Raw genomic sequence first — 24,672 nt, 5'->3', positions numbered from 1 at the left:
TCGTTGGAAATAGATGGTTTTGTAAATATTACACAGTACTCTTATGAACCATGCAAACCCACCTCTGCATAATTGAGTATAGCAGACATTAGCCAATACCATGTTAAATGTCCTGTGTGTTTCCTCATTACATTGTGAAAGATTGTCAATTTTTACAACAACCATATTACACCCTTTAATGCATGTCTGCTATTTTATTCCCTTTGAGACGGGAGACCCACATGTAGCAGGGAGGAGACGTAAGTCCAGATGGAAGTTCCAACTAAATCAGAACAACAGCCAACCTCTACATAAGAGGAAGACAAATTCTGAACAAACCAAATCCCTGAGGGTTAAATAAACCAAGTGTGTCAATGCACAAACAAAAAGGCAAAGCCAGTGTCCCAGGCACGGGAGTGCAAACAAGTCCACAGGATTGGCAGAGAGGAGCGAACAAGGAGCAGGCAACAGACACACGGCAAAACTAAAGAACAGTCAGGAAAAACTCAAACTCAAAGCACTTGGAAACAGTTGACAGTTTGGGGAAGAATCAGCCACAAGAGCACCAGAATACAAGTACGGACACGGGGAGTCAAACCAGGGCGAGGAAAACCAACGGACTGATGGCGGCTCGACTTCTGGCAGGTGTTTAAGTGTGTGTGTGTCAGCGGAGTCTGTTTGGCCCGGTCCCGAAAGAGGGAGGAAGAGAGACAGCACGAGCAGGAAGTTGTCGGAAAAAATAAGACAGGTAGGAGGTGGCTCAACATAAAACATCTTGTAATGTCTGGAATTATCTGTTGCACATTTCTACATGTTGTGCACAGCTACAAAGTAAATATGGTACATCCTATTATAAACTATAATAAACTTCCATGTTTTACTCATCCATCTTCATTCTTTCAGGAGTCTTCCAGCTGACTTGCATTTGAATCGCTGGGGACAATAGTGACCTTCTCCATCATGCGTCCTCAAAATAAGGTCAGTTCCTTATATAGCCGCTCAATAGAAAGCTGCACACCTGCCTTGTGTAAAACTAACTTGCTGTGGAATTTGTCTGTTTTTTGTCTGTACAAGTGCTCCAGTGTGATTTTGCATTTTTTATCTGGATGTATGTGCGTTTGTGCGTGTGGGACGAGTAACTCACACACACCCCACGCATTTATTCTGTGGCACTGCTGTCGAGGCTGTTCACATATCTTTCTTATAGCTGATCTTCTTACGGCACTAGGCTCATTCTCAGCAGGCCTGGAAAGTGTACGAGGTATGATTATGTTTTTAAACTCATGTATTATCAATGTGAATGTCAAGCCACAGGAGGGGTTCTGGAACAGGTAACTCATTTGACATGGTTAAATATTGGACAGAATCTGCTTCTTGTAGCAGTTTGCTGGAGCATCAGCAGACAAGCAGGCACTTATTAAACTGATTCCAACGCCTGGAATGACCAACCCATTGGTGGCGATGAGAGACAGAGTCATACCATGGACCTAATCCATCATTTTCAACAGACCTCCAGATCACTGTCGAGTGTTTTGAGGTACATACATACCTGTACATACTTTTAGGCCTGTCATCACCCTGATAGTCCTCCTGCTGTCGTGTTCAACATTGCTCACCCAAACCCAAGGTAGTTTGGCACATTGTCAGAGCGAGACTTAGACTAAATGGATTAAAAGTTGAGGACCTTTCAATTGCATCTGCTTCAACTTCAACTGTGTCTTCGACTGTGTTGTTCAAACAGCGAATAGTAGTTAGAAGACATTCATTGACATATCAAAAGCTTTTACTTGGCCAAGTAGTCCATGCACATTAACTTCATGACTCAGGAAAAGAGTGCAGTAGCAGTCCCCGACACTGGTTTACAACACTCAACAACGCTAATACAATATCTACATCTATCTACCGACAACGGTGTCAGCATAGCTTTGATGCGACTGTGGCTTGAAGGTCATCTGTTCTACAAGGTGTCATCACCTTGTCGCAGCTCCACCTCAACTGCGTATCAAAACGTGTGTGATGTCCTTCATAAGTCGCTGTGGCGTCATCTGCAATCTGTAGTTCTTATCTGTGAATGACACCACTGTTGCTATTGTCAGGACTCTGTATACCTCCATTCCGGCCGTGTCTGGGTGTGTGAAAACCTTAAATGAACACAAAATCACTTTCTCACTGGTCTTAGCAAGTTTATTCAAATTTCAATTCTGTTGTGTGTGTGGGCATGTTTTGCCTTCCTTGTGAGAACCAAGTCTTGACAAGCCACCTTCTTTTTTTTTGACAAGCCAAAAATAGCGAAAAAAACATGCGTCTGCGTTTAAACATTGATGTATGAACAATTTTTTGAAATCACAGCGACATACATTAGTATCACACATGTTGAAGTCAGGAATTCATTCAGGTTCCTGGTCCTTGACTTGCTCTGTCACTGGCCCTTCTCCACAGTCTGATTCTGTACACATCCCATCCAAGACATATAATTTAGTCCCTTCAGTGAAGACATGTGACCTAACTGTTTTGGAACTCCTTTCGTTGACAGCAGGCACATAAACAGCTGCAATAACGTTGTTGGCACAGGGGTCCACAGGATGTGTGTGTAGCTGCTTCATCTGACATGACTTTTGATACAATTTCTGAAGACAGTTTAGATCCAACTTTTTGTTTCATGTTGGTTTTCATAGCAACTTTTTCTTGAATATGTAGTCTCTCAATTTCATTGACCATGCGGACCTTCAGTTCTTGCAACTCTTGAGAGATTGTTTGTTTTCTCTTTGCAACAAGTGGCTGACTGTCATCGAGCAAACTGTGGACTTCCTTCTCTGCATGAACCTTTGCTCTCGGAAACCATGTTCTTTTGACAAACTGATGAATAAGTGCCTTTTTGTTCTCCAAGTTGATTTTAATTTGATTGCTCTGATGTTTCAGCTGGTGAATTCTTTCTCTCTCATCAGCAGCATCAGTCCAACATTTTTGAAAGACATTTCTCTGTTTAGTCATTTGGTTCCCAAACTCCAACACTTCCTGCCCATCATCACCCTTTGCTGTTGGGCGTCTATTGATCCAATAACTGTGGTGATCATTCTCGGAGTTTGTTTGGATGCTCTTGTCGATGAAACGTTGGCTAGAAACGTTTTGTTTCGCTGGTATAAAGCTGGGCTGTACTTCAGTCTCATTGACATCATCCTTGCCAGTAGATTTAATGGAGGCTTCAACTTCTCTCTTTTCCACGAGAGCCTTCTTCAGTTTTTTAGACTCTTCTTTTTTGATCAATAAAAACAATCTTGCATTTTTTGTGCTTTGTTTTCCTCTCTTCATATCTTCATTGTTTATGTCCTGCTCATTATTCATTGGCACACAGACAGTGATGGCTTTGTCAATTATTCTAGTTTGCATTTCCCTAATGAGATCAGTAATAGGCTGCCTGTGTCTGTTAATGTCATTGAGTAAAATGTTGATTTTGTCCTCGTCTGTATGAAGCTCATTCACTTCATGGCCAAGTTTACCAAGCGTGTTCTGCAACTTTTGTTTGTTCTGATGCATGTTGAGCATTTCTATCTCAATGGCCGCTGTAGTCCTCTTCAAGTCCAGCCAGTTTTTGTTGGTCACGTCTCGCACTGTTGTCAGTTGGAGTATCTCTTGTCTCAGCTGCGTCTTCTCCTTCACTACATCCTGTTGTAGCGCACAAAGCTCCAGCTGCAGGTTCTCCATGTCCTTTTTCTGCCTCATCATATCTGACATCGTGGCTTTTAGCATTTCATTCTCTGTCTGTCGTTTCTGATGGTAAAGTGACAGTTGCTTCTTTATATCTTGCAGATCTTCCATCTTTTGGTTCAGTGCCAGTAGAAATGTCTGTAGATCCTTTGTTTTTGAATCTGCCGTGTGTATTTTCTTGTCAATGTTTTCTTGGGTCGTCTTCTTCAGCTCTTTGACCTTCTGTCTCAAACTGTCTACGGTGCTGATGTTGGTCATCAGTTCATCTTCTCTTGTCTTCAGCTCAGACTGGTGTCTTTCTCTCTCAGCCCTCTCACCCTCCAGCTTTTGTCTTTCTACACAAGTCTCAGTCCTCAGTGATGTTAGTTTTCCTTTTTCTTGAGCTACTCTTTGAATGGATCTTTTAAAGTCTCCAATCTTTGCTTTGAGCTCATCCCTCAAATAGTTCACCTCTCGTTGTGATGTCTGAAGTAAAATGGTGGAGTTTTCCAATTCTCTTGTTTGACTTTGAGATTCTGCTCCACCAACCATTAGATCGCTGTGATCAGAGGTGAATCTCCTCATAACCTTTTCTAGTCCCTCTGTCCTTCTCTTAACCTGCAGGCTCCTGGTTTTGGATGTCAATGTTTCATCTTCAATTTCTCTCAGGAGACAGACGAGTTGTTCTTTCTTCGATTGGAGCTCAGTGGTTGTGCTCTCCAGAAAACCTCTGACCCTTTGAAGAGTTTGGATGTTTGAACTCACCATCTCCAGAGAGGCAGACTCTCTTCTCAAAATGTCCAGACGCACCTCACTTTGTCCTTGCTGCACGTCTGTATTCCCATCTTCCTGAGAGACGTGCGTTGCGTGTTCTATTTGACTGAAAACATTTAGCAAAGCATTGGACAGAGATTCCTTGATGGGCTTCCAGGTCACATTATCGCTCCGTTCCTGCATCGCCTCACATTTCTCTTCAAACACAGTCACAGCTTTTATGACAGAGTCAGTATTGTCGTGACATTTCTGGATGTTTACCGTGGTCAGTTGCCTCAACTTTTCATTCAGATGGTTCAGTTTCTCTCGAAGAGTCTGAAGTGATTCCATGTTCTCCATGAATTTATTTTCTCTCAATCTGAGGTCATTGCTGGATTCTTTGACAGCTTTTTGTTGGATCAAAACTCTTTCCTTTTCTGTCTTAACTTCCATCTCAAGCTGACTCAGGTTTGCTTTCTCATTGCTGATGGTTTTCTTGGAAGCTTCAAGGTCTTCTCTCTTTTCCTTTAACTCCTCCTTCAGTTTTGCCACTTCCTCCATGTCTGTCTTCAGAAGGCATTTTTCACCTTCCAGCTTGTCTCTATCTCTCTTGATGTTTTCTTCCTTGACACACAGCTCTTTTTGTCCAAGTGCAAAGGCACTCCTTGCCCTGTCCAGTTTCTCTTTAATGGATTTCATTTCCACGTTCAGGTGTTGAATATTTGTCCTTGTTTGGTTAATTTCTTTGAGGCAGCAGCTGATGTGGTCTTCATCGCTCCACAGTTCATTCAGAGTGTTGCCTAAAGCCTCCTGTTTCTTCTGTAACATTTGTTTGTTGTGTTGCACAGTCACCAGTTCTTTCTCAATGGCCGCTGTAGTCCTCTTCAAGTCCAGCCAGTTTTTGTTGGTCACGTCTCGCACTGTTGTCAGTTGGAGTCTCTCTTGTCTCAGCTGCGTCTTCTCCTTCACTACATCCTGTTGTAGCGCACAAAGCTCCAGCTGCAGGTTCTCCATGTCCTTTTTCTGCCTCATCATATCTGACAACGTGGCTTTTAGGATTTCATTCTCTGTCTGTCGTTTCTGATCATAAAGTGACAGTTGCTTCTTTATATCTTGCAGATCTTCCATCTTTTGGTTCAGTGCAAGTTGAAATGTCTGTAGATCGTTTGTTTTTGAATCTGCCGTGTGTATTTTCTTGTCAATGTTTTCTTGGGTCGTCTTCTTCAGCTCTTTGACCTTCTGTCTCAAACTGTCTATGGTGCTGATGTTGGTCATCAGTTCATCTTCTCTTGTTTTCAGCTCATTCTGGTGTCTTTCTCTCTCAGCCCTCCCACCCTCCAGCTTTTGTCTTTCCACACAAATCTCAGTCCTCAGTGATTTTAGTTTTTCTTTTTCTTGAGCAACACTCTGCATAGTTCTTTTAAAGTCTCCAATCTTTGCTTTGAGCTCATCCCTCAAATAGTTCACCTCTCGTTGTGATGTCTGAAGTAAAATGGTGGAGTTTTCCAATTCTCTTGTTTGACTTTGAGATTCTGCTCCACCAACCATTAGATCGCTGTGATCAGAGGTGAATCTCCTCATAACCTTTTCTAGTCCCTCTGTCCTTCTCTTAACCTGCAGGCTCCTGGTTTTGGATGTCAATGTTTCATCTTCAATTTCTCTCAGGAGACAGACGAGTTGTTCTTTCTTCGATTGGAGCTCAGTGGTTGTGCTCTCCAGAAAACCTCTGACCCTTTGAAGAGTTTGGATGTTTGAACTCACCATCTCCAGAGAGGCTGTCTCTCTTCTCAAAATGTCCAGATGCACCTCACTTTTTCCTTGCTGCACGTCTGTATTCCCATCTTTCTGAGAGACGTGCGTTGCGTCTTCTATTTGACTGAAAACATTTAGCAAAGCATTGGACAGAGATTCCTTGATGGTCTTCCAGGTCACATTATCGCTCCGTTCCTGCATCGCCTCACATTTTTCTCCAAACACAGTCACAGCTTTTATGACAGAGTCAGTATTGTCGTGACATTTCTTGATGTTGACTGTGGTCAGTTGCGTCAACTTTTCATTCAGATGGTTCAGTTTCTCTCGAAGAGTCTGTAGTGATTCCATGTTCTCCTTGAATTTATTTTCTCTCAATCTGAGGTAATTGCTGGATTCTTCGACAGCTTTTCGTTCGATCAAAACTCTTTCCTTTTCTGTCTTAACTTCCATCTCAAGTTGACTCAGGTTTGCTTTCTCATTGCTGATGGTTTTCTTGGAAGCTTCAAGGTCTTCTCTCTTTTCCTTTAACTCCTCCTTCAGTTTTGCCACTTCCTCCATGTCTGTCTTCAGAAGGCATTTTTCACCTTCCAGCTTGTCTCTATCTCTCTTGATGTTTTCTTCCTTGACACACAGCTCTTTTTTTCCATGTGCAAAGGCACTCACTGCTTTATCGAGTTTATCTCTCATGGATTTCATTTCGACATTCAGATGTTGAATATTTGTCCTTGTTTGGTTAATTTCTTTGAGGCAGCAGCTGATGTGGTCTTCATCGCTCCACAGTTCATTCAGAGTGTTGCCTAAAGCCTCCTGTTTCTTCTTTAACATTTGTTTGTTGTGTTGCACAGTCACCAGTTCTTTCTCAATGGCCGCTGTAGTCCTCTTCAAGTCCAGCCAGTTTTTGTTGGTCACGTCTCGCACTGTTGTCAGTTGGAGTCTGTCTTGTCTCAGCTGCGTCTTCTCCTTCACTACATCCTGTTGTAGCGCACAAAGCTCCAGCTGCAGGTTCTCCATGTCCTTTTTCTGCCTCATCATATCTGACATCGTGGCTTTTAGCATTTCATTCTCTGTCTGTCGTTTCTGATCGTTAAGTGACAGTTGCTTCTTTATCTCTTGCAGATCTTCCATCTTTTGGTTCAGTGCAAGTAGAAATGTCTGTAGATCCTTTGTTTTTGAATCTGCCGTGTGTATTTTCTTGTCAATGTTTTCTTGGGTCGTCTTCTTCAGCTCTTTGACCTTCTGTCTCAAACTGTCTATGGTGCTGATGTTGGTCATCAGTTCATCTTCTCTTGTTTTCAGCTCATTCTGGTGTCTTTCTCTCTCAGCCCTCCCACCCTCCAGCTTTTGTCTTTCCACACAAATCTCAGTCCTCAGTGATTTTAGTTTTTCTTTTTCTTGACCAACACTCTGCATAGTTCTTTTAAAGTCTCCAATCTTTGCTTTGAGCTCATCCCTCAAATAGTTCACCTCTCGTTGTGATGTCTGAAGTAAAATGGTGGAGTTTTCCAATTCTCTTGTTTGACTTTGGGATTCTGCTCCACCAACCATGAGATCGCTGTGATCAGAGGTGAATCTCCTCATGACCTTTTCTAGTCCCTCTGTCCTTCTCTTAACCTGCAGGCTCCTGGTTTTGGATGTCAATGTTTCATCTTCAATTTCTCTCAGGAGACAGACGAGTTGTTCTTTCTTCGATTGGAGCTCAGTGGTTGTGCTCTCCAGAAAACCTCTGACCCTTTGAAGAGTTTGGATGTTTGAACTCACCATCTCCAGAGAGGCTGTCTCTCTTCTCAAAATGTCCAGATGCACCTCACTTTTTCCTTGCTGCACGTCTGTATTCCCATCTTCCTGAGAGACGTGCGTTGCGTCTTCTATTTGACTGAAAACATTTAGCAAAGCATTGGACAGAGATTCCTTGATGGTCTTCCAGGTCACATTATCGCTCCGTTCCTGCATCGCCTCACATTTTTCTTCAAACACAGTCACAGCTTTTATGACAGAGTCAGTATTGTCGTGACATTTCTTGATGTTGACTGTGGTCAGTTGCCTCAACTTTTCATTCAGATGGTTCAGTTTCTCTCGAAGAGTCTGTAGTGATTCCATGTTCTCCATGAATTTATTTTCTCTCAATCTGAGGTCATTGCTGGATTCTTCGACAGCTTTTTGTTGCATCAAAAGTCTTTCCTTTTCTGTCTTAACTTCCATCTCAAGCTGACTCAGGTTTGCTTTCTCATTGCTGATGGTTTTCTTGGAAGCTTCAATGTCTTCTCTCTTTTCCTTTAACTCCTTCTTCAGTTTTGCCACTTCCTCCATGTCTGTCTTCAGAAGGCATTTTTCACCTTCCAGCTTGTCTCTATCTCTCTTGATGTTTTCTTCCTTGACACACAGCTCTTTTTGTCCATGTGCAAAGGCACTCACTGCTTTATCCAGTTTCTCTTTCATGGATTTAATTTCCACGTTCAGGTGTTGAATATTTGTCCTTGTTTGGTTAATTTCTTTGAGGCAGCAGCTAATGTGGTCTTCATCGCTCCACAGTTCATTCAGAGTGTTGCCTAAAGCCTCCTGTTTCTTCTTTAACATTTGTTTGTTGTGTTGCACAGTCACCAGTTCTTTCTCAATGGCCACTGTGGTCCTCTTCAAGTCCAGCCAGCTTTTGTTGGTCACGTCTCGCACTGTTGTCAGTTGGAGTCTCTCTTGTCTCAGCTGCGTCTTCTCCTTCACTACATCCTGTTGTAGCGCACAAAGCTCCAGCTGCAGGTTCTCCATGTCCTTTTTCTGCCTCATCATATCTGACATCGTGGCTTTTAGCATTTCATTCTCTGTCTGTCGTTTCTGATGGTAAAGTGACAGTTGCTTCTTTATATCTTGCAGATCTTCCATTTTTTGGTTTAGTGCAAGTAGAAATGTCTGTAGATCGTTTGTTTTTGAATCTGCCGTGTGTATTTTCTTGTCAATGTTTTCTTGGGTCGTCTTCTTCAGCTCTTTGACCTTCTGTCTCAAACTGTCTATGGTGCTGATGTTGGTCATCAGTTCATCTTCTCTTGTCTTCAGCTCAGACTGGTGTCTTTCTCTCTCAGCCCTCTCACCCTCCAGCTTTTGTCTTTCCACACAAATCTCAGTCCTCAGTGATTTTAGTTTTTCTTTTTCTTGAGCAACACTCTGCATAGTTCTTTTAAAGTCTCCAATCTTTGCTTTGAGCTCATCCCTCAAATAGTTCACCTCTCGTTGTGATGTCTGAAGTAAAATGGTGGAGTTTTCCAATTCTCTTGTTTGACTTTGAGATTCTGCTCCACCAACCATGAGATCGCTGTGATCAGAGGTGAATCTCCTCATGACCTTTTCTAGTCCCTCTGTCCTTCTCTTAACCTGCAGGCTCCTGGTTTTGGATGTCAATGTTTCATCTTCAATTTCTCTCATGTGACAGACGAGTTGTTCTTTCTTCGATTGGAGCTCAGTGGTTGTGCTCTCCAGAAAACCTCTGACCCTTTGAAGAGTTTGGATGTTTGAACTCACCATCTCCAGAGAGGCTGACTCTCTTCTCAAAATGTCCAGATGCACCTCACTTTTTCCTTGCTGCACGTCTGTATTCCCATCTTCCTGAGAGACGTGTGTTGCGTGTTCTATTTGACTGAAAACATTTAGCAAAGCATTGGACAGAGATTCCTTGATGGTCTTCCAGGTCACATTATCGCTCCGTTCCTGCATCGCCTCACATTTTTCTCCAAACACAGTCACAGCTTTTATGACAGAGTCAGTATTGTCATGACATTTCTTGATGTTGACGGTGGTCAGTTGCCTCAACTTTTCATTCAGATGGTTCAGTTTCTCTCGAAGAGTCTGAAGTGATTCCATGTTCTCCTTGAATTTATCTTCTCTCAATCTGAGGTCATTGCTGGATTCTTCGACAGCTTTTCGTTGGATCAAAAGTCTTTCCTTTTCTGTCTTAACTTCCATCTCAAGTTGACTCAGGTTTGCTTTCTCATTGCTGATGGTTTTCTTGGAAGCTTCAAGGTCTTCTCTCTTTTCCTTTAACTCCTCCTTCAGTTTTGCCACTTCCTCCATGTCTGTCTTCAGAAGGCATTTTTCACCTTCCAGCTTGTCTCTATCTCTCTTGACGTTTTCTTCCTTGACACACAGCTCTTTTTTTCCATGTGCAAAGGCACTCACTGCTTTATCGAGTTTATCTCTCATGGATTTCATTTCGACATTCAGGTGTTGAATATTTGTCCTTGTTTGGTTGATGTCTTTGAGGCAGCAGCTGATGTGGTCTTCATCGCTCCACAGTTCATTCAGAGTGTTGCCTAAAGCCTCCTGTTTCTTCTTTAACATTTGTTTGTTGTGTTGCACAGTCACCAGTTCTTTCTCAATGGCCGCTGTAGTCCTCTTCAAGTCCAGCCAGTTTTTGTTGGTCACGTCTCGCACTGTTGTCAGTTGGAGTCTCTCTTGTCTCAGCTGCGTCTTCTCCTTCACTACATCCTGTTGTAGCGCACAAAGCTCCAGCTGCAGGTTCTCCATGTCCTTTTTCTGCCTCATCATATCTGACATCGTGGCTTTTAGCATTTCATTCTCTGTCTGTCGTTTCTGATCGTAAAGTGACAGTTGCTTCTTTATCTCTTGCAGATCTTCCATCTTTTGGTTCAGTGCAAGTAGAAATGTCTGTAGATCGTTTGTTTTTGAATCTGCCGTGTGTATTTTCTTGTCAATGTTTTCTTGGGTCGTCTTCTTCAGCTCTTTGACCTTCTGTCTCAAACTGTCTATGGTGCTGATGTTGGTCATCAGTTCATCTTCTCTTGTTTTCAGCTCATTCTGGTGTCTTTCTCTCTCAGCCCTCCCACCCTCCAGCTTTTGTCTTTCCACACAAATCTCAGTCCTCAGTGATTTTAGTTTTTCTTTTTCTTGAGCAACACTCTGCATAGTTCTTTTAAAGTCTCCAATCTTTGCTTTGAGCTCATCCCTCAAATAGTTCACCTCTCGTTGTGATGTCTGAAGTAAAATGGTGGAGTTTTCCAATTCTCTTGTTTGACTTTGGGATTCTGCTCCACCAACCATGAGATCGCTGTGATCAGAGGTGAATCTCCTCATGACCTTTTCTAGTCCCTCTGTCCTTCTCTTAACCTGCAGGCTCCTGGTTTTGGATGTCAATGTTTCGTCTTCAATTTCTCTCAGGAGACAGACGAGTTGTTCTTTCTTCGATTGGAGCTCAGTGGTTGTGCTCTCCAGAAAACCTCTGACCCTTTGAAGAGTTTGGATGTTTGAACTCACCATCTCCAGAGAGGCTGTCTCTCTTCTCAAAATGTCCAGATGCACCTCACTTTTTCCTTGCTGCACGTCTGTATTCCCATCTTCCTGAGAGACGTGCGTTGCGTCTTCTATTTGACTGAAAACATTTAGCAAAGCATTGGACAGAGATTCCTTGATGGTCTTCCAGGTCACATTATCGCTCCGTTCCTGCATCGCCTCACATTTTTCTTCAAACACAGTCACAGCTTTTATGACAGAGTCAGTATTGTCGTGACATTTCTTGATGTTGACTGTGGTCAGTTGCCTCAACTTTTCATTCAGATGGTTCAGTTTCTCTCGAAGAGTCTGTAGTGATTCCATGTTCTCCATGAATTTATTTTCTCTCAATCTGAGGTCATTGCTGGATTCTTCGACAGCTTTTTGTTGCATCAAAAGTCTTTCCTTTTCTGTCTTAACTTCCATCTCAAGCTGACTCAGGTTTGCTTTCTCATTGCTGATGGTTTTCTTGGAAGCTTCAATGTCTTCTCTCTTTTCCTTTAACTCCTTCTTCAGTTTTGCCACTTCCTCCATGTCTGTCTTCAGAAGGCATTTTTCACCTTCCAGCTTGTCTCTATCTCTCTTGATGTTTTCTTCCTTGACACACAGCTCTTTTTGTCCATGTGCAAAGGCACTCACTGCTTTATCCAGTTTCTCTTTCATGGATTTAATTTCCACGTTCAGGTGTTGAATATTTGTCCTTGTTTGGTTAATTTCTTTGAGGCAGCAGCTAATGTGGTCTTCATCGCTCCACAGTTCATTCAGAGTGTTGCCTAAAGCCTCCTGTTTCTTCTTTAACATTTGTTTGTTGTGTTGCACAGTCACCAGTTCTTTCTCAATGGCCACTGTAGTCCTCTTCAAGTCCAGCCAGCTTTTGTTGGTCACGTCTCGCACTGTTGTCAGTTGGAGTCTCTCTTGTCTCAGCTGCGTCTTCTCCTTCACTACATCCTGTTGTAGCGCACAAAGCTCCAGCTGCAGGTTCTCCATGTCCTTTTTCTGCCTCATCATATCTGACATCGTGGCTTTTAGCATTTCATTCTCTGTCTGTCGTTTCTGATGGTAAAGTGACAGTTGCTTCTTTATATCTTGCAGATCTTCCATTTTTTGGTTTAGTGCAAGTAGAAATGTCTGTAGATCGTTTGTTTTTGAATCTGCCGTGTGTATTTTCTTGTCAATGTTTTCTTGGTTCGTCTTCTTCAGCTCTTTGACCTTCTGTCTCAAACTGTCTATGGTGCTGATGTTGGTCATCAGTTCATCTTCTCTTGTCTTCAGCTCAGACTGGTGTCTTTCTCTCTCAGCCCTCTCACCCTCCAGCTTTTGTCTTTCCACACAAATCTCAGTCCTCAGTGATTTTAGTTTTTCTTTTTCTTGAGCAACACTCTGCATAGTTCTTTTAAAGTCTCCAATCTTTGCTTTGAGCTCATCCCTCAAATAGTTCACCTCTCGTTGTGATGTCTGAAGTAAAATGGTGGAGTTTTCCAATTCTCTTGTTTGACTTTGAGATTCTGCTCCACCAACCATTAGATCGCTGTGATCAGAGGTGAATCTCCTCATGACCTTTTCTAGTCCCTCTGTCCTTCTCTTAACCTGCAGGCTCCTGGTTTTGGATGTCAATGTTTCATCTTCAATTTCTCTCATGTGACAGACGAGTTGTTCTTTCTTCGATTGGAGCTCAGTGGTTGTGCTCTCCAGAAAACCTCTGACCCTTTGAAGAGTTTGGATGTTTGAACTCACCATCTCCAGAGAGGCTGACTCTCTTCTCAAAATGTCCAGATGCACCTCACTTTGTCCTTGCTGCACGTCTGTATTCCCATCTTCCTGAGAGACGTGCGTTGCGTCTTCTATTTGACTGAAAACATTTAGCAAAGCATTGGACAGAGATTCCTTGATGGTCTTCCAGGTCACATTATCGCTCCGTTCCTGCATCGCCTCACATTTTTCTCCAAACACAGTCACAGCTTTTATGAATGAGTCAGTATTGTCGTGACATTTCTTGATGTTGACTGTGGTCAGTTGCCTCAACTTTTCAGGCAGGTGCTTCAGTTTCTCTCGAAGAGTCTGAAGTGATTCCATGTTCTCCTTGAATTTATCTTCTCTCAATCTGAGGTCATTGCTGGATTCTTCGACAGCTTTTCGTTCGATCAAAACTCTTTCCTTTTCTGTCTTAACTTCCATCTCAAGCTGACTCAGGTTTGCTTTCTCATTGCTGATGGTTTTCTTGGAAGCTTCAAGGTCTTCTCTCTTTTCCTTTAACTCCTCCTTCAGTTTTGCCACTTCCTCCATGTCTGTCTTCAGAAGGCATTTTTCACCTTCCAGCTTGTCTCTATCTCTCTTGATGTTTTCTTCCTTGACACACAGCTCTTTTTGTCCATATGTGAAGGCACTCACTGCTTTATCAAGTTTCTCTTTCATGGATTTAATTTCCACGTTCAGGTGTTGAATATTTGTCCTTGTTTGGTTAATTTCTTTGAGGCAGCAGCTGATATGGTCTTCATCGCTCCACAGTTCATTCAGAGTGTTGCCTAAAGCCTCCTGTTTCTTCTTTAACATTTGTTTGTTGTGTTGCACAGTCACCAGTTCTTTCTCAATGGCCGCTGTAGTCCTCTTCAAGTCCAGCCAGTTTTTGTTGGTCACGTCTCGCACTGTTGTCAGTTGGAGTCTCTCTTGTCTCAGCTGCGTCTTCTCCTTCACTACATCCTGTTGTAGCGCACAAAGCTCCAGCTGCAGGTTCTCCATGTCCTTTTTCTGCCTCATCATATCTGACATCGTGGCTTTTAGGATTTCATTCTCTGTCTGTCGTTTCTGATCATAAAGTGACAGTTGCTTCTTTATCTCTTGCAGATCTTCCATCTTTAGGTTTAGTGCAAGTAGAAATGTCTGTAGATCGTTTGTTTTTGAATCTGCCGTGTGTATTTTCTTGTCAATGTTTTCTTGGGTCGTCTTCTTCAGCTCTTTGACCTTCTGTCTCAAACTGTCTATGGTGCTGATGTTGGTCATCAGTTCATCTTCTCTTGTTTTCAGCTCATTCTGGTGTCTTTCTCTCTCAGCCCTCTCACCCTCCAGCTTTTGTCTTTCCACACAAATCTCAGTCCTCAGTGATTTTAGTTTTTCTTTTTCTTGAGCAACACTCTGCATAGTTCTTTTAAAGTCTCCAATCTTTGCTTTGAGCGCATCCCTCAAATAGTTCACCTCTCGTTGTGATGTCTGAAGTAAAATGGTGGAGTTTTCCAATTCTCTTGTTTGACTTTGGGATTCTGCTCCACCAACCATGAGATCGCTGTGATCAGAGGTGAATCTCCTCATGACCTTTTCTAGTCCCTCTGTCCTTCTCTTAACCTGCAGGCTCCTGGTTTTGGATGTCAATGTTTCATCTTCAATTTCTCTCAGGAGACAGACGAGTTGTTCTTTCTTCGATTGGAGCTCAGTGGTTGTGGTCTCCAGAAAACCTCTGACCCTTTGAAGAGTTTGGATGTTTGAACTCACCATCTCCAGAGAGGCTGTCTCTCTTCTCAAAATGTCCAGATGCACCTCACTTTTTCCTTGCTGCACGTCTGTATTCCCATCTTCCTGAGAGACGTGCGTTGCGTCTTCTATTTGACTGAAAACATTTAGCAAAGCATTGGACAGAGATTCCTTGATGGTCTTCCAGGTCACATTATCGCTCCGTTCCTGCATCGCCTCACATTTTTCTTCAAACACAGTCACAGCTTTTATGACAGAGTCAGTATTGTCGTGACATTTCTTGATGTTGACGGTGGTCAGTTGCCTCAACTTTTCATTCAGATGGTTCAGTTTCTCTCGAAGAGTCTGTAGTGATTCCATGTTCTCCATGAATTTATTTTCTCTCAATCTGAGGTCATTGCTGGATTCTTCGACAGCTTTTTGTTGCATCAAAAGTCTTTCCTTTTCTGTCTCAACTTCCATCTCAAGTTGACTCAGGTTTGCTTTCTCATTGCTGATGGTTTTCTTGGAAGCTTCAATGTCTTCTCTCTTTTCCTTTAACTCCTCCTTCAGTTTTGCCACTTCCTCCATGTCTGTCTTCAGAAGGCATTTTTCACCTTCCAGCTTGTCTCTATCTCTCTTGATGTTTTCTTCCTTGACACACAGCTCTTTTTGTCCATGTGCAAAGGCACTCATTGCCTTATCCAGTTTCTCTTTCATGGATTTCATTTCCACGTTCAGATGTTGAATATTTGTCCTTGTTTGGTTAATTTCTTTGAGGCAGCAGCTGATGTGGTCTTCATCGCTCCACAGTTCATTCAGAGTGTTGCCTAAAGCCTCCTGTTTCTTCTTTAACATTTGTTTGTTGTGTTGCACAGTCACCAGTTCTTTCTCAATGGCCGCTGTAGTCCTCTTCAAGTCCAGCCAGTTTTTGTTGGTCACGTCTCGCACTGTTGTCAGTTGGAGTCTCTCTTGTCTCAGCTGCGTCTTCTCCTTCACTACATCCTGTTGTAGCGCACAAAGCTCCAGCTGCAGGTTCTCCATGTCCTTTTTCTGCCTCATCATATCTGACATCGTGGCTTTTAGCATTTCATTCTCTGTCTGTCGTTTCTGATCGTAAAGTGACAGTTGCTTCTTTATCTCTTGCAGATCTTCCATCTTTTGGTTCAGTGCAAGTAGAAATGTCTGTAGATCGTTTGTTTTTGAATCTGCCGTGTGTATTTTCTTGTCAATGTTTTCTTGGGTCGTCTTCTTCAGCTCTTTGACCTTCTGTCTCAAACTGTCTATGGTGCTGATGTTGGTCATCAGTTCATCTTCTCTTGTTTTCAGCTCATTCTGGTGTCTTTCTCTCTCAGCCCTCCCACCCTCCAGCTTTTGTCTTTCCACACAAATCTCAGTCCTCAGTGATTTTAGTTTTTCTTTTTCTTGACCAACACTCTGCATAGTTCTTTTAAAGTCTCCAATCTTTGCTTTGAGCTCATCCCTCAAATAGTTCACCTCTCGTTGTGATGTCTGAAGTAAAATGGTGGAGTTTTCCAATTCTCTTGTTTGACTTTGGGATTCTGCTCCACCAACCATTAGATCGCTGTGATCAGAGGTGAATCTCCTCATGACCTTTTCTAGTCCCTCTGTCCTTCTCTTAACCTGCAGGCTCCTGGTTTTGGATGTCAATGTTTCATCTTCAATTTCTCTCAGGAGACAGACGAGTTGTTCTTTCTTCGATTGGAGCTCAGTGGTTGTGCTCTCCAGAAAACCTCTGACCCTTTGAAGAGTTTGGATGTTTGAACTCACCATCTCCAGAGAGGCTGTCTCTCTTCTCAAAATGTCCAGATGCACCTCACTTTTTCCTTGCTGCACGTCTGTATTCCCATCTTCCTGAGAGACGTGCGTTGCGTCTTCTATTTGACTGAAAACATTTAGCAAAGCATTGGACAGAGATTCCTTGATGGTCTTCCAGGTCACATTATCGCTCCGTTCCTGCATCGCCTCACATTTTTCTTCAAACACAGTCACAGCTTTTATGACAGAGTCAGTATTGTCGTGACATTTCTTGATGTTGACTGTGGTCAGTTGCCTCAACTTTTCATTCAGATGGTTCAGTTTCTCTCGAAGAGTCTGTAGTGATTCCATGTTCTCCATGAATTTATTTTCTCTCAATCTGAGGTCATTGCTGGATTCTTCGACAGCTTTTTGTTGCATCAAAAGTCTTTCCTTTTCTGTCTTAACTTCCATCTCAAGCTGACTCAGGTTTGCTTTCTCATTGCTGATGGTTTTCTTGGAAGCTTCAAGGTCTTCTCTCTTTTCCTTTAACTCCTCCTTCAGTTTTGCCACTTCCTCCATGTCTGTCTTCAGAAGGCATTTTTCACCTTCCAGCTTGTCTCTATCTCTCTTGATGTTTTCTTCCTTGACACACAGCTCTTTTTGTCCATGTGCAAAGGCACTCACTGCTTTATCCAGTTTCACTTTCATGGATTTAATTTCCACGTTCAGGTGTTGAATATTTGTCCTTGTTTGGTTAATTTCTTTGAGGCAGCAGCTGATGTGGTCTTCATCGCTCCACAGTTCATTCAGAGTGTTGCCTAAAGCCTCCTGTTTCTTCTTTAACATTTGTTTGTTGTGTTGCACAGTCACCAGTTCTTTCTCAATGGCCGCTGTAGTCCTCTTCAAGTCCAGCCAGTTTTTGTTGGTCACGTCTCGCACTGTTGTCAGTTGGAGTCTCTCTTGTCTCAGCTGCGTCTTCTCCTTCACTACATCCTGTTGTAGCGCACAAAGCTCCAGCTGCAGGTTCTCCATGTCCTTTTTCTGCCTCATCATATCTGACATTGTGGCTTTTAGGATTTCATTCTCTGTCTGTCGTTTCTGATCATAAAGTGACAGTTGCTTCTTTATCTCTTGCAGATCTTCCATCTTTAGGTTCAGTGCAAGTAGAAATGTCTGTAGATCCTTTAGTTTTGAAACTGCCATGTGTATTTTCTTGTCAATGTTTTCTTGGGTCGTCTTCTTCAGCTCTTTGACCTTCTGTCTCAAACTGTCTATGGTGCTGATGTTGGTCATCAGTTCATCTTCTCTTGTCTTCAGCTCATTCTGGTGTCTTTCTCTCTCAGCCCTCTCACCCTCCAGCTTTTGTCTTTCCACACAAGTCTCAGTCCTCAGTGATGTTAGTTTTTCTTTTTCTTCAGCAACTCTCTGCATAGTTCTTTTAAAGTCTCCAATCTTTGCTTTGAGCTCATCCCTCAAATAGTTCACCTCTCGTTGTGATGTCTGAAGTAAAATGGTGGAGTTTTCCAATTCTCTTGTTTGACTTTGAGATTCTGCTCCACCAACCATTAGATCGCTGTGATCAGAGGTGAATCTCCTCATGACCTTTTCTAGTCCCTCTGTCCTTCTCTTAACCTGCAGGCTCCTGGTTTTGGATGTCAATGTTTCATCTTCAATTTCTCTCAGGAGACAGACGAGTTGTTCTTTCTTCGATTGGAGCTCAGTGGTTGTGCTCTCCAGAAAACCTCTGACCCTTTGAAGAGTTTGGATGTTTGAACTCACCATCTCTACAGAGGCTGTCTCTCTTCTCAAAATGTCCAGATGCACCTCACTTTGTCCTTGCTGCACGTCTGTATTCCCATCTTCCTGAGAGACGTGCGTTGCGTGTTCTATTTGACTGAAAACATTTGACAAAGCATTGGACAGAGATTCCTTGATGGGCTTCCAGGTCACATTATCGCTCCGTTCCTGCATCGCCTCACATTTTTCTTCAAACACAGTCACAGCTTTTATGAATAAGTCAGTATTGTCGTGACATTTCTTGATGTTGACTGTGGTCAGTTGCCTCAACTTTTCAGGCAGGTGCTTCAGTTTCTCTCGAAGAGTCTGAAGTGATTCCATGTTCTCCTTGAATTTATCTTCTCTCAATCTGAGGTCATTGCTGGATTCTTCGACAGCTTTTCGTTCGATCAAAACTCTTTCCTTTTCTGTCTTAACTTCCATCTCAAGTTGACTCAGGTTTGCTTTCTCATTGCTGATGGTTTTCTTGGAAGCTTCAAGGTCTTCTCTCTTTTCCTTTAACTCCTCCTTCAGTTTTGCCACTTCCTCCATGTCTGTCTTCAGAAGGCATTTTTCACCTTCCAGCTTGTCTCTATCTCTCTTGATGTTTTCTTCCTTGACACACAGCTCTTTTTGTCCATGTGCAAAGGCACTCACTGCTTTATCCAGTTTCTCTTTCATGGATTTCATTTCCACGTTCAGATGTTGAATATTTGTCCTTGTTTGGTTAATTTCTTTGAGGCAGCAGCTAATGTGGTCTTCATCGCTCCACAGTTCATTCAGAGTGTTGCCCAAAGCCTCCTGTTTCTTCTTTAACATTTGTTTGTTGTGTTGCACAGTCACCAGTTCTTTCTCAATGGCCACTGTGGTCCTCTTCAAGTCCAGCCAGTTTTTGTTGGTCACGTCTCGCACTGTTGTCAGTTGGAGTCTCTCTTGTCTCAGCTGCGTCTTCTCCTTCACTACATCCTGTTGTAGCGCACAAAGCTCCAGCTGCAGGTTCTCCATGTCCTTTTTCTGCCTCATCATATCTGACATCGTGGCTTTTAGGATTTCATTCTCTGTCTGTTGTTTCTGATCGTAAAGTGACAGTTGCTTCTTTATCTCTTGCAGATCTTCTATCTTTTGGTTCAGTGCCTGTTGAAATGTCTGTAGATCGTTTGTTTTTGAATCTGCCGTGTGTATTTTCTTGTCAATGTTTTCTTGGGTCGTCTTCTTCAGCTCTTTGACCTTCTGTCTCAAACTGTCGATGGTGCTGATGTTGGTCATCAGTTCATCTTCTCTTGTTTTCAGCTCAGACTGGTGTCTTTCTCTCTCAGCCCTCTCACCCTCCAGCTTTTGTCTTTCCACACAAATCTCAGCCCTCAGTGATGCCAATTCATTCATATGTTCTTTTTGAATGTTCATTTCTGTCCCTTCTTTCTTGCCGAATTCATTTTGCTTCATTGTTTCTATAATGGGCATCATTCTGTTTTTGGTCTTGTGAATTGCAGTGTGGAGCTCTTTGGCAAATCCTTTCATCACATGTGTATCTCTTGTTCCTGACTTTATGGTTGTGATGAGTTCGTCCATTAATGGCTCAATGGAGCTCAAATTAAGTTTGATTTTTTTAACTTTTTCAAAGCTGTTCCTAATATGTTTCGGGTCCACTGCTACTTTTTTGCTTCTTTCCATTTGTTTTTTAACAATCTCTAACTCATCCCTCTCTATCTTTATCCTTTCCAGCATTGTGTCCAATTCCTTTTGTTTCCTCTTTGTCTCCCACCTGAATACAGTTTCTGACTTGTTTGTGGCTCTGCACATCCACTTTACGTCTTCATCTCTCTCTATGCTGTTTGAGACTTCACTCTTGGAACTGTGAAATTTGGACTTCAATTCTCCAGTTTCCCCATGCACATCTCTCAGTCTGTTTTCTTTCTCTTGTGTTTGTTTTTTGATCACCTCCTTTTTGGTATATATCTGTCCATCTTTGTGTTCTCTTTGTTTTTCATTCCTCGTAATTTGATTATCTTTGTGTCTTACATGGCCTTTCTTCAAAATCACTTCCTTTTTCATTATCTTCATTTTCAATTCTAAATTCATATTTTGTAACTCTGTAATCTCTTGTTTTGTCATCTTAATTTTGTTCACGAGCTTGCTTTTTTCTTGTCGTACAGTCTCTCCCAAAACATGGCTTCCTTCTTTTGTTTGCCAAGTTGCGACTTGCACATTCTCTTCCTGAATCTTCTTTGCATCCTCTTCCTTTGCTTGTTTAGTTTTTAATGATGGAAGTTGCACAGCGTCACGATTTGCCAGATGCAAAGTTTCCCTTGAGAAATGAAGATTCTGGTGCAGTTTCACTTCTTCCTCTGAGAGTTGACATTGCTGATGATGGTTTATCCTGTTCAATGCTGCAGCATAGTTATTCAATTGGAGTTTTGCTGCTTCAATCCTGGAGGAAAAATCTTTAAATCTTTCACCGTTTTCTTCTATATTGACTTTGATGTGTTCACTTTCTTTAATCGTCTTTGCAACCAGTCCTAGTAAAAAGCCCTTGACTTCCCCCATTCTTTGTAATTTAGCCCTCATAAACTCAATTTTTTGCCAGAGTTTCACCTTAAAAACATCCAATTCATCTCTTTCTCGAATTGTTTTTTCAAACCTCTTATCCAGTTGCCTTGTATGTTTTCTAGCTGTGAGTTTGAGGCGTCTCATTGCCTCGGTCAGATGTAATTCTTGTTGCTTCATATTTTCTGATGTCCGATTGAAAATCTCTTCAACAGCTTCTAATTCCCAAACCAGATTTTTCATGGGTCTGTCCTTACCACCATGGATCTCAGCGGCTTTGTGAATCTCTTCATTTAGTCTTTGAACAGTAGAGGGTGAAGGTTTCATGGTAGTATCCATTTCCTGAAAAAAAAAAATTCAAGAAAAAATCTGTTGTTAAATTAGCTATATATTACATCAGAATGTTTGCTTTTGGCGACACCACAGGTAAATGAGTGTAATTGCAGGCTGTCATAAAGGTGGGTCCCTGGTCCCCCAGCCCACGTTTGTTTTTGAGGAACATGGCGAAACAGCGAAAAATGTCATCATAGATGGCAACATACACAACACTGTCCAGCTTATCCTTGCAAAGGCAACTCTAGAAGCATCTATCCTTCAACATCAGAGATGGAGCTCCGTCATGCAGCCGGTGAGGAGAGGCAGGATCCAGCGAGAGGCGGAAGCAGCCGCAAGACCGACGGACCCAGATTATAACACTTTATTTTGACTGCACAATTCAGTTTGAAATTTACAGATTAGGTGACAACAAACAGCTGTCTTTTAGTCATGAGAAATAAATGTGTAAGATGCAGCTGTCATCACAGGTACATCTTCTTCACATGTCCGACTTTAATGCATGGAATGCACACTTGAGTTCTGCGAGCAACAGACATCAGTCATTGTGATGTTTTCATCCTGAAAATCGTCATGTTCATCTCATCAGCTCTCACTCTCATTGTTTACAGCACTGTAGAATAATAAAGACGAACGTGGAGCCTTTTTCCTCTGGCTTTATTACATCACGATTGTCATGTGGTTCAATAAGGAGAGGACAAACAGTGGTCAGAGCGTGAGCATCAAAACGTCCGTGTATTTGAAAGTAGTAACAATACTCAAATCATCGCAAGTCTTCAACTTCCAAGTCCAAGTCGCATCTCAACTCAATCTTTTTTTTTTTTAAGCCACAAGTCATGGAGTCAAATCGAGTCCGTGTCACTATGATGCTAAGACGATGGGTTTGCAGATAGTTGCAATTACTTAGGAAAATGCAACACACATTCTTTGATTCTGAGCTTGTTTATTCAAACACACCAACGTGTCTAGGGATTGCACTGAGGTGATGTTTGGGCGTCTCACGGCTGCTCTCCAGGCTATATGTGGCGCATCAATGTTACTGCCAGGAACGGTGTCCTTGGCTCTTCCTACAATAAATTGAAATGGGCCAGATTTCAACAAACAAACAGGTCAGAGAGCTGGCGACCGTGTTGTAAACACATTTTCCAGTTAGCCCTATTGCTATCTGGATAAAGTTACGCTATGTCCTTGGCTTCTGGAACCGTGAGGACTATTGTAGCTGTTCTACGTTACTGGAACCGTCTGGTGCACAGGAGTTGATAGCAATATATGGACTCAACACTGGATGGGAGACAGTTTCACACAATGGAGCTTAAATCTCTCCTGTCCTGTTTGTTGGGGGCTAATCCCATGAATGGGAATAAAGTAGGTGGAAGCAGACGCTGATGAGGAAGCCGAGTTAACAGAAGAAGAACCACTGCCACTTACTTTTGTCATGGTATTAATGCTCATGCACTTTTTGTTTGTACAAGTGTACAATGCTTATATTAACAAGACTGGTGGCAGTGAGGCACTATGCAAATGCATGTTTCTTTGTGCTCATATGTCTTTGTACATGAATGTGTTATTACAGATGTTTTCCTTTTTATGTTTTTTTTTTCTTTTACAGTCACATACATCGCCAGTCATATGCAGGAGAATAGACTTTTTTCATCGTCTCCACCTGTCTGCATGATGTGAGTGGGACCAACTGCTCTGCAAGATCTTAATTTATGCCCCGCACAGCGGCCCTGGGGGCACCTTACTGAGACAGTGGGGTAGGCGATGTGACGACTGGGACAGTGGGGTAGGCGATCGTGAACGATTAGTATATGTTGACGGTCTGCCAAAGTGAGGGCATCGTACGCCTGGCCTCAGTCACACTTGATAAATATCTATGCTTACCCATCACACACTATCCTACTCACACAGTCGAGGTGAACAAACCGCTCAAAAGCTTCAAGTTCTTTGTAAAGTTGACCCACCTCTAACGTGACCACACACCCTCATTGCAGAATGAGGGTGTGTGATCATTTTTATGCCATGATATAACATTTTGAATTATATTTCTTCATTCCTCTTGCAATTGATCATAGTGAGTTGTCATTTACACACGCACTTAGTAGATTGCCAACTGAGAATACGTTGAAGTAAAATACATTCAACACATTTAATATGGAAAAATATTCCGCTCACCTTTCAATCCTGTTTTCTTTCTTTCAAGTGTTGTGGTCTTGAGATCCGTGACTGAATTCTGCTGAACTGAGACAAACAACCATGTGCATCTCTTCTGCAGCGTCATCTGCTTATCGAATGTCTGCTTCACTGATGATAAGAACGTCAGCCACGATTGGACAAGCGAGATGTTGTGGCTGAGTTCTCGGTCCCTGTCTCAGCAGATAAAGGTGTGGCCCACTTGCGTCTGCACCACTCTGCTCCACGGCTTGTCACAAACACAGTGATCGAGGTGGAACATAAAAATAAAGTCAACCACTGACTGACTGGGTTGAGACCGTGCAAAATGTTGTGAAAAACATTGTAAATATAACACAGTCTAGATTAGTATATATAGAAGATGGAACTTATAGTGGATTGAGAATATATTGTTAGAGTGGTGATGTGAAACTACTGCCTGTTCTGAATCCAGTTTTATGGACGTCTGAGTAAACATGCAGTTTGCATGCTGAGTCCAGAGTCTGTGGAATCTGATTTGGGTCAGTAATAATCAAACAAAACTTTGACAACTGTACCTTACTCAACTGTACCGGTTACCTACTGTAACCGTTGTTCTGCGAAGTGTGCGAAGCCCTCAAGTGAGGCTTCGCTTTTGGATATTCTCCTGGAACCCTGTTCTGGCACTGAAGAAAAAACCATGAACTCGCCACCCAATGGGGGCAGACTACCCCCCTTATAAAGGGGGTGGCATAATAATGCCTCACCCTCCATTTGACTTCCGCACTGAGTGCGGTAGCTGTGTGACGAGACAAGAGGGCTTCACACACTTGGAAGAACAGCGGTTATAGTAGGTAACCTACAGTTCTCCTTCAGTGTGCTCCGCCCTCTAGTGAGGCTTCGCTATTGGATAACCCCAAGAGCGAAGCGAGGGGAGAAATGTAACCCCAGCTAGCCGCCACTAGTGAGTAAGTACGATCGGTATAACGGTGAAAATCCCCACCTAGTGAGGACACCGCCCGTGCAGAGGCGGGCGGGACTCTGCCCAATCCATAACCACCCATACTCCAAACACTGCAACACACCTAGGAGAAGGTGGGCGACCAGGAAATTAGTCATAAACTCCTAGTCTTGTAACCGCCAATAACTGAAATTATTCCTGGAACTCAGAGGGTCCCGCAGGGCTTCCTTTATGCAACCTAACTGCAAGTGAGGACAAAAGGGGAA

General features: G+C 42.6%; 1 protein-coding gene across 1 annotated transcript; it reads right to left on the bottom strand.

Annotated features, from left to right (window-relative positions):
• Window positions 1-2,153: 2,153 nt before the first annotated feature.
• Window positions 2,154-23,631, bottom strand: LOC128748170 (uncharacterized). Its single transcript, XM_053846636.1, has 2 exons — window positions 23,470-23,631; window positions 2,154-21,303 (listed from the first exon to the last, which is right to left on the bottom strand). Exon 2 carries the CDS (start codon window positions 21,298-21,300, stop codon window positions 2,482-2,484), a length of 18,819 nt encoding a protein of 6,272 aa, XP_053702611.1. The 5' UTR covers window positions 21,301-21,303; window positions 23,470-23,631; the 3' UTR covers window positions 2,154-2,481.
• Between the last annotated feature and the right edge of the window lie 1,041 nt (window positions 23,632-24,672).

Source organism: Synchiropus splendidus, chromosome 17 (assembly GCF_027744825.2).
Source record: "Synchiropus splendidus isolate RoL2022-P1 chromosome 17, RoL_Sspl_1.0, whole genome shotgun sequence".
Classification (NCBI taxonomy): domain Eukaryota; kingdom Metazoa; phylum Chordata; class Actinopteri; order Syngnathiformes; family Callionymidae; genus Synchiropus; species Synchiropus splendidus.
This window is presented reverse-complemented; position numbering and strand designations above follow the sequence as displayed.

Bases quoted from the DNA above. Each gene is read 5' to 3' on its own strand.
- LOC128748170 (XM_053846636.1), bottom strand. From the start codon at position 21,300: ATGGATACTACCATGAAACCTTCACCCTCTACTGTTCAAAGACTAAAT.